The 9,452-nt window shown below is 57.1% G+C and overlaps 1 protein-coding gene across 1 annotated transcript; it reads left to right on the top strand.

Moving 5' to 3' along the window:
* Positions 1-3,923: 3,923 nt before the first annotated feature.
* LOC135313220 (uncharacterized) lies at positions 3,924-8,923 on the top strand. The gene is made up of 3 exons (XM_064450774.1): positions 3,924-3,943; positions 5,941-6,555; positions 7,986-8,923. The coding sequence occupies exons 1-3, from the start codon at positions 3,924-3,926 to the stop codon at positions 8,752-8,754; spliced, it is 1,404 nt and encodes a 467-aa protein (XP_064306844.1). The 3' UTR covers positions 8,755-8,923.
* Positions 8,924-9,452: the final 529 nt, after the last annotated feature.

Below are 9,452 nucleotides of genomic sequence, written 5' to 3' on the forward strand. Positions count from 1 at the left end.
ATTTTGGGGAGTTGCAGTGTTGTGCGGAAGATCATGTCTGTGCCCTGTGGTGCTGTCAGCGGTGACAGATCCCAGATGCAGCCGCTACTGTATGGCAGATTGAGTTTCTCAGCAGAAAACTCTCTCCCTCCCTCCCAAACGTCTTCAAAAACCTTCTCCAGATACTGAGGGTCACTTCGGCTCAAACGGCGAGAGAAAGGGGGGGGAAGACTTTCCCTCTTCCCCTCCCTCTCTCTTCCTCCCGCCGGATCTCTCGGAGGTGCGGGGCGGGGGGGGCGCCATGACCGGGTCCTTCCCCACCCTGGGGGCCCAGGCCCCCCCTCTTGCCCCCGGCCCGCTGCGAGTACGCCGCCGAGCACGGGGAGCCCTGTCCAGGTAAGCGGGGGGCGCCGGCGAGCGGGGCTAAGGCTGGGGTGGTCCTCGGGGCCCGTCCCCCCTCCCTCGGCCGGGTCTCGCTGCCTGGCGACTGGCCGGGAGGTGGGTGGTGGTGCCCGGAGTTGGGTGGCGAGGGAGGTCCCCCTGCAAGACGAGAAGGGGCGTCGGGGGACGCGGTGGGACCCCCCGCCCTGCCTCGCCGGCCACGGCAGGAGGCAGTATCTGGAAGCCGGGTCCGCCCAAAGCCCCCGGCCCGACGGGGCTCGGGCTCCCGGGGCGGGGGCGGGGCGGGGGTAACGGAGCGGGAGTGAAATCGGGGACTTCAAAGGGAGACCGGGGACGGGAGGGAGAGCGGGCGGGGGAGGTAAGGGCAGCCGGCGAGCGCTAGGCACAGACCCTGCCGGCAGCGGGGCGGACGGGCGGCCTGCGGACCCGTGGGCGCCACTTCCAGCACCAGCAGCTTTCCACCCCCCCCCCGAGAAGCGGCGGGGATCGAGACCCCCCTCCCTCGGCTTCTCCTCGCCTCTGCAAGTAAACGGCAAGAAGCACTGGGCTTAACAGCGCCGGGAAACTCAGCCCCCTCTTCGGGACATACAGAGCGTATCGACCCTCCCGTCCTTCCCTGCCACCCCGGAAAATACTGGCGCCCCCCGAGTGCCGAAATCAGAGGCCAAGAGGGTGGGGTGTCTCCTCCTGGAGCCCTTCTCCTCTCCGCGCAAGTAGGTGATGCTTAAGAGCTTGGTGCGGGCTGTAGCCGTGGCGCCCTCTCCCCCCCACCTTAGAGGAGCAATGCACATGTAATCTGCCCGGCACCAGAGAGGTCTCCCGCCGGTGGGCAAACCCCCGAGCCCTCCAGCACGGCGGCGGGGAGGCCCGCTGCTCCCGCCGGGCGGGCGGGCGTGACAGCCCTGGGCTCGGGGGTCACCCCCGAGCGGAGCGCCCCGCACCTCATCCCTGTCACTTCTTTCCTTTGGATGGAAACAACCTGATTTTGCTCATGCCTCTTGGAAATGCTTCCTACTAACTCCGCTCTCGGTCTTTCCTTCCCCAGATGAATTGAAAAGCTTTAATTCAACCGATTGCCCAGCCCCCTCCCCTCTCCCTGTCTTTTTTTTTTAAAAAAAAAAAAAAAAGCTTTTGCCTTTAGCAGAAGTATAATTGTGACCCTGCCTGATCCAGAGAGCCTCCTGTTGGGAGCAGTTAGCTGTGGTTGCATTAGGCCAAAGGACCTCCCAAGTGGCGGTGGCCTGGGTGTCATAGGAAGGGACTCTGCACATTGTCCATTCTTTCTCATCAAAGTCCCAGGCACCGTGGAGCCAACAGTTTGGTGGAGCAGGAAAATAGTAAACAAGCTTCCCCACTCCCTTCCCAAACCAGCAGCCCCGTGATCTTCCTGGGACGCAGAAAAGGGAACAAACTTTTTCATAACTTTAGCTCTACGGTGTGATTTACATTTCCGGCTGCTCTGTCAGAGGGGCAGTAATTTACAGCCTGATAAAAACCACTTTTACAACACCAGAACATGCTCAAGTGGTGTCTTACTATGCAAAAAGATTTTAAAAGAGGACACACGCAAGAAAAAGTTAGTTTCTCTGCCTTTTTCCACCATGGCTTTCTGAAAAGAGAAATGGCTTGAAAATGCAGTGTAGGAAGAAAAAAAAAAAAAAGTAGATGCAGGCTGAAGAACACGGGGATGAAATCAGTCCTGGGCTTTTGTTTATATGGTGTATATTATATGTACACGTTTCTCCTACTTCTGCAAGGCTTTCGCTTTATGGATACTTCTATTTTCATGCTCTCGGGCCAAATCCCCCTTGCCTTGCCCAAGGCACTGCTTTCATTTGGGCATGGATCTATTGTGTTTAAACAATTTCTTTTCTTCAATAACTCATTTCTTCTCCGGAGTCTCCAATCGAGTAGGTCTGGTGGCGTTTATGAAAGGGGAAAGCATCTTTTATTCGGTTCTAATTTCTCTAATCTGATATGGAAAGATCTTCCAAATACCGGGGTAATAGGGTTACTCCTTCTCGAGGACCATCCAGTTTGTTCCAGCCAGGATCCGCCGCCGGGGCAGGGCAGGGCGGCTCTGGAAGCTAATGTACAACATCCCTATCCGGGTAGAGACGATAAAGTTTAGTAAATTACAAATATGTGAATTTGGCAAACAGTTAAGGATTAAAATGATCAAACGATTAAAAAAAAAAAAAAAAGAGCAATGAATAAACCACATGTAGCAGTTGCCGCTTTCATGACTTCGGTAATTATTTACACCTGAATCATAGTTTACTCCGGCCACGGTTTCAAAAGTAAACCTTTAAAGAATTTAATTATTTCCAGTTTTCGGCAATAGAGATGGAAAAAAAAAAAAAGCGTAGAGTAGCGAGTAAATGCTGTCTCCCGAGCTCTCATAAAAGGCTTTGCGTGCATTTCCATCCCGAAGATACAAGCGGCCCCTCCGCGCCCCCCCCCCACCCCTTCCCCGACACACATGGGCGCGCACCGTCGTCTGGGCGCGCATTTAACGGCCTAATGAGAGGGTGCTGAGGGGGCTCGCAGGGAGCCATCCGGCTGCATACGCACATACACGCGCACGCGTATCGCGCCTCTGTGTGCGTTCAGTCGAGGCATGATATGGAAGCGTGTGTGGATGGGCTCCCCGGCTCCTTCCTTCAGCTCTGTAATAGCTCTGTTATTTTTACTAAACGATCAGGATGGCGCTCCGTGACCCCTCGTCATTTAAAACCATTTTCTATCGTTGCACGTGTGCCTGGGGAGGGGGCTGGGGGGGTGTGGGGGGAATCGACAAGTCATTGAGAATAACCGGGAAAGCCTGTGATGTATAGCACATTTTATCTTTATTTAGGCAGCATGTCGTTCGCAGGATGGCCTGGGTTTCCATGCGCGGTAGGGGCGCGAAGCACATCCATCCTCCGGGAGAGGCAGGGGAGCTCCCGCGGCCGGCGGGAGCAGGGCAGGGGCAGGGCAGCCTCTCCTTCCCCCATTGCCATTTTCTGCGTGTGATAATTCGGCACCTTCGGGGCGCCGGGGGGTGTCTGGGGTGGGAGAAAAAGAAAAAGAAGCGGCTCGCCGAAGCTCCGAGGCCGCGCTGGCCGTGGCGTGTGCGGGGCTGCACCCGTGGGCTGGTCCTCGCAGGAGCCCGCCTTGCCGTGGGCACTGCAGTGCGCTGCGTGTACTTTCGGTATTTTATTGCTCCCTTTCCTTAAATCCTCCCCAGTCCCCTCCTGGGGGCTACCTTGGCACCCTTCCCGCGGCCGCGCAGCATCCTCGTGTGCGCTGAACCCTGGGGCCGGGATGGCATTTTTAAAGGGCTCTGAAAGGGGCAGTTTGCCTTTGGAAACCGGGTCGGGCTTGGGTCTGGGGCGGGGGGGGGGAGAAAAACCGTGGTTTGGGGGACAGCCTTCCGTACGCGGAGGTCTGCCCCCCCCAGTGAGCCCCGCGGCCGGGCAGGGGGTGCCGGGCTGCTCCCTTGCGGGAGCTCGGAGAACAACCCGCGCAATCCCCGCGCATCTCCCGCCGGGCGGGGGGACATGGTGGCCGTGGAGCCCGGGTCAGCCCGCCCCGGCCCCCCTGTGCTCTGCCCGGCCGGTGCCTGGAGCGGGGGCGCCTGCGCTCGCCGAGCAGGGGGTGCCGAGGAACAGGAAAGGAAAAAATGCCCTCAGTCACATTTTGTAAACTTTCTGGAGCTTCCCTGGACCAACCAGCAACCTAAAGTGACGAGACCTGTGAGGGGTTTACACGCACCCTCTCTCCACGACCCTGAGTAACGCGCCGCCGGGGCGTTAGGCGCTCGCTATAGGAGTATTTATTTGGACATATGCATGTATATTGGGGCACGGGTAAGAGAGCTCTGCATCGCCTGGGGGTAGGAGCTCAGTCCTCAGGGGTTTGGTTTTTTTGGTGTGGGGGTTTGTTTGGTTTTTTTTTGGTGGCTGGCTCCCACTCTGTAAAACAGCTGTTAGGAATGACGTTCCCTGCCGGACAACGGGCTCAGAGCTTTTTGGGGTCCCACCTCCTCTTCTTGGTGGAGGGAAGGGAATATCACACTGGATACACAGAGGCGAGGAGACACATAAACTAACTGTAACTCATTTGCTAGAGGCAAATCACCTCAAGCATGTGCTTAGTCATACTTTTTATTTCTGATGGCCGACCGCCATAATAGATGCCAATACTGTTATATTTATTACGTAATTTGCAACGCCATTACTCGCCCGTCTTTCTTATTTTTGAAAACAAAGGTATTTTTGACCTGTCCAACCCTATGAAGACATACTCTAACCTAAGATAAAAAGGGTGCAGCTTATTAAAGAAAGGCAGCGATAGTTCCCACTGCAGCGTCTCACTGAAAGTGGCAAGAAAAGAGAGATTCAACCATGATAAAGTCATATACTGTATTCTGACTGAGTCTAAGCTGTGTAAGCACAGAAGGTGTTTAAAACTTTAACATTGTTATTTCTTTTGCACACATATGGTTTAAAATAGACAAAACTGTCTTTTTATTTAATTGTCCATACAGAGAAACATATATATATAACTGCCCCCCGAAGAGAGTTCTGACACCTGTTGTAAGCTCCAAAACAGATCATATTGTAAATGGTTTCTGCATACTTTTTTAAAATGGTAAACATTATTCTCAGACAAAATAGCTGCAGGAGAGTTTTGCTAAGCAAACGTCCTACGAAAATATACTCGAAGCTGAATTAATATCTCGGGACGAAAAAGGTGTAGGATTCACCCCATGTTCCCCAAGCTGGACACCTCCGAGCAGACCTCTGGCAATTTTTCGCTATTTTATTAAATATTGTGGAGACTAGTTTGTTGAAGTTGCTCGGGTTTATTTTTACTTGCTGAGGAGCGGGACGAAAAGCGTGATTTTTATCAAAAGGGTTTGCAGGGAGAGTCAGAAAAACCCTGTAATTTTCCCTTCGCCGAAGCAAAGACTGTTTGGGGGCTCTTTGCCCGAGTTATCCGCATTCAGCCCACGAAGTGCTCGCCTGCTGCTCGGCAGGGCTGCCCTGACAGCCGGCGGCGGACACGCGTGGCGTGGCCGGTGCCCGCGGAGCCTCCGCGCATGTCGGGACGGCGCGGCCCCCCGGCCGGCAGCGCCTGACGGGGGGTGGGGGTTGGGGGAAGGGGGGAAAAAGGGGGAGGGGGGGGACCGAAGCCGCCCTAACTTTTTTCCCTGCAGATGTTGTCCTGGTATTTAAAGGACTAAATCCCAACTTCCAGGCACACAGCTGGGATATGTTGTATCCTATCAATTCATAACAAGGAGGCATTCTGGAAAGACTCGTAAGGATATTTATTTTAAAATGTGTGCTGAAAAGATATATGCCGGGGGGAGGGGGGACAGGGCTGGGCGTCTCGAGTTTTGTTTCTAAGCCAAAATGGCACAGTTCGAGTTGTGAACAAATGGCTTCCAGAGAAGTTCTTTTCCCCTTCTTTTCCCTGCAAAAAGTTTGTTTGAATTTCCAGCAGTATTAAATGTTAAATAATATTAATACCAAAAAGAATGCTTCGAGGCTTCTTGTATTAATTTTGAAGGGCTGGCACGTGTGGTTCTTCCTTTCTTCCTTTCTTCCTTTCTTCCCTTCTTCCTTTCTCTTTCTTTCTTTCTTTCTTTCTCTTTCTTGCCCTCTCACCACCCCTACCAGTCCCGTCCCTTTCTTTCTTGTTTTTGGAAACCCTTTCTTTCAAACGGACTGTATTCGGGATATTGTTGTTGCGTGTAAAAGAAATAAATAACCCAATAAATAAAGCAGGCTCCTGTTATGACAAGTTCCAAGCCAGAGCAGCATTTTACAAGTTAAAAAAGAAGCCCTTGAGGGAAAAAGAAAAAAAAAAAAGCGGGGGTTTAGAAAGGGGTTTAATAGCAGCAGGGCTGTCCGTCTCGGGGTGGGGGCGGCGGGGCAGGGCAGGGCGCACCTCTCCCCCCGCCCCACGGCGGCGGAGCAGCCGGTGCCCCGGCACCCCGGGAAGGAGGGCTCGCGGGATCAGCCCGCTGGGTTTGCCACCGGCAGCCTCTCTGCAGAGCCGGCAGCGCCGGGACGGGCAGCTCGGCGGGGCGCCGCTCTTCCCTCCCCGCCGCTGTGCTTGCTTTCATCGCTGCCAGCGTGATAAAACTCCTGCGAAAACAGCGAGGGGTCACGGCAGCTTTCTGTGAGGGCCGGACGCTGGAGCCGGGAGTTATCCCGGAGCCGGGGGACGCTCCGCGGCTCATGCCCGCCGGCCCCTCGCTGCCGCCGGGGGCCCGGGGCAGGTCCCTACCGGGAGCCCTCCTCGCCCCGGGCCCGCACCGCCAGCCCTGAGGCCGGCGGGCCAACCGCGCCGCCCCCCTGCCTCTGGGCGGGTGTTTTCTCCAGAAATCGAGAGGGGGTAAAAAAGGTGTCAGTGAGGGAATTGTGCACAGCCAAAGCCTGGAGACGGTTTGTTCCCCTGCAGATGCGGGGAGGGGTTTGGCTCGGGGCGGGGGGGGAGGTGGGAGACCCCCAGCCGGGCGCGGAGCGGTGCTGCTGCCTCCCCGGGGCGGGCCGGGAGGAGCCCAGCAGCCCCCCCCCCCCCCCACCGGGGACCCCGGCTGGCAGCGGTGCCCACCCCCCCCGCCGGCGGGAGCCCCCCGCTCCCCTAATCGCTTGCATGTGCCTGCGCCCCGAGCAGCCCCGCTGCCTCCGAGCCGCGGCAAACACCGTAACAACTCGCGTGTCGTAAATTACAGAGACCTCACCCTGGCAGGGAGATGCCGGGGAGGCGGCCGGTTTGTCTGCAGCCCTGGGAGGCACGGGAGAAAGCGGGCTCGCTGCTTCCCTGATTTCCCTTTCCCCCGTCTCCTCCTCAGCCGCCTCCTCCGCCGAGGGTGATATCGCAAAGTCTCACTGACACGTTTCGGTGGAAGGGAGCCTTTTTGCCTTGCTCCCGCCCCCCCCCCCCCCTTTTTTTTTTTTTAAGCTGTTAACTCCCGTTTATGATCGAAATGTTACTCTGCGCGTTTCTTTTCGTTCTGGCTGCCATTGGTTGGCCTGGGTTTAGTCAGAAAGGAAAAATGCTCGCCACAAATGTAGCTATTGTTTGGCCGGAGGGACGGGGACCGGAGGAGGAGAGCGGAGGGGACGGGAGACCGCGGGTGACAGGGACGGTGGCACCAGCCGTCCCTCTCGCTGGTTCTGCGCTCAAGCCTTTCCCAAAACAGAGCTCCCTCTTCCCCAACCTGCCTGCAGCGGAATGCAGGGGAGCCGGGGGCATGTTATCTCAGGAACATAATACTAATAAATGGGCTCATATGTTGGACATTCCCCTTGCCTGTTTTATAGGGTTTCGCTGGCGGTGCTTAATGGGCTGGGTCACCGGGACTGATGCTAGCGAGGTTATTAGGATTAAGTAACCTAATGAATCGTATGGCCATTAGCGGGCTTTGAAAGAAGGCAGTTTTCCCTGTAACCTGGTCTTCTGCCTCCTTAACACGGGCAATTATTTTTAACTGTCCCTCAGTCACAGGTCGGGGGTGGGGGGGAGGGACGCTTGTTTGTTTGTTTGTTTGTTTGTTTGTTTGTTTAAGACCACTCTCTGATGCTCAGAAATTGATTTATTCACAGGAGGAGCCTGTCTTTTTTATCTCGGGGTTCCTCGGAACCGCTGGGCGAGTCAGACACCGGGGCTGCTGTCGCCCTGCCCGGTCGATGGGAGGTAAGCGAGCAGTGGAGGGGCCGCCGCCGGTGCCTGTCTTCGCCGCTGGCCGCGGGCACCGCTCGGGCGCGGCTCCGTGAGTACCCGAGGAGGAGTTTTGGGTTTATTTTTTTTCCCAGAGGAGGGTTTTTCTCTTTGTGCCTTTTGCCCAAGCCAGGTAAGGGATGCGATGTTCCTCTCGGTTCCCTCTCCAGGGGCTCGCCCCTGACCGCCCCCACCCGCCGCCACCCCAGGAACCTATGGATCCTTCTTCCCGGCGGCGGCTTCTCCGAACCGCGCTCCGGTACCGCCACGGGGGCTCGGCGCGACCCGGCCCGGGAGCGGCGCTGGGCGGGCGGGGGAGGCCGGGCAGGGGCACGGGAAGGGGCAGGAGCAGGAACAGGCCGGCGGCACCGGAGCCTGCGGCAGCACGGGCGGGAGGAGCAGCCTCCAGCCTGCCCGCTCTCCCCGGGGCTGCCGTGCTCGGGGGGAGCGCAGGTTGACAGGAGCGAGCTCTTGCGCCAACCACCGTCTTCTCCGGCGGGGAGAAACCAAACCTGGTTTAAATTTTTTTTTTTCCCCCCAAACCTCGTTGTTTGCCCCCTCCGGGAGAAGGGAGACTCTGAATGTAGCCTCAGCTTACGGGGCCGTAATGGTCACTCGGGGAGGCCGTGTCAGCGGTGTGAGTCTCTGCTTTAATTAGAACAACTGTTAGCAGCTGATTAAATTTGATCAGATCTGAAATATATGTCTCCTATCTGTTTTTCCGGACCGTTCACGCTTAAAAAACAAGACCACCTGAAAATTGGTGTACTGGAGCAAGAGGGTGTTGGGAGAAGAGGAGAAGAGACCGCAGGCGCCTCCGGGAGCGCGGCGGTGCCTGCGGCACCCAGACAGCTGGGGCGGCGGGGCTGGGAGGGGGTCCCCGGGAAGGACACGGGGGTGTGGGGGCCGCGGCGGCTGGAGGCAGAGCAAGGCCCAGCCTCCGCATCCGAAGCAAAGGAAGCCGGGAAAGCGCCGGCCCGGCGAGGCCAGAGACCCCTCGGCAGAGCTGTCACCGAGCGGCACCTCCCGCTCCTGGCGACGGGGCGGTGGCAGGGTGGCGAGGAAGAACGTGTTGGCGGCAAAACGCCATGTCATGCTTTCCAGCTATAAAAGCTCAGGGTCGAACAGCGAGAGGCACGGCACCTGCCGGGCTGCCTGACCCGCGGCCGCCGGCAAGGGGCTGCTCCTTCGGGGGCCCGGTGGCGGGAGCAGCGCAAGGTGTCCGCCTGCAGAGGGGAGGAAAGCTCCAGCCCGCCTGACTTGGAAAGCCTCCACTTTCCCACAGCTTTTTCAATCCCCAATACTTTTCACACCCTGTTAGTAGTTAATACCGCCGAAACCGCTAAACGCTT

Source organism: Phalacrocorax carbo, chromosome 4, assembly GCF_963921805.1.
Source record: "Phalacrocorax carbo chromosome 4, bPhaCar2.1, whole genome shotgun sequence".
NCBI classification, from domain to species: domain Eukaryota; kingdom Metazoa; phylum Chordata; class Aves; order Suliformes; family Phalacrocoracidae; genus Phalacrocorax; species Phalacrocorax carbo.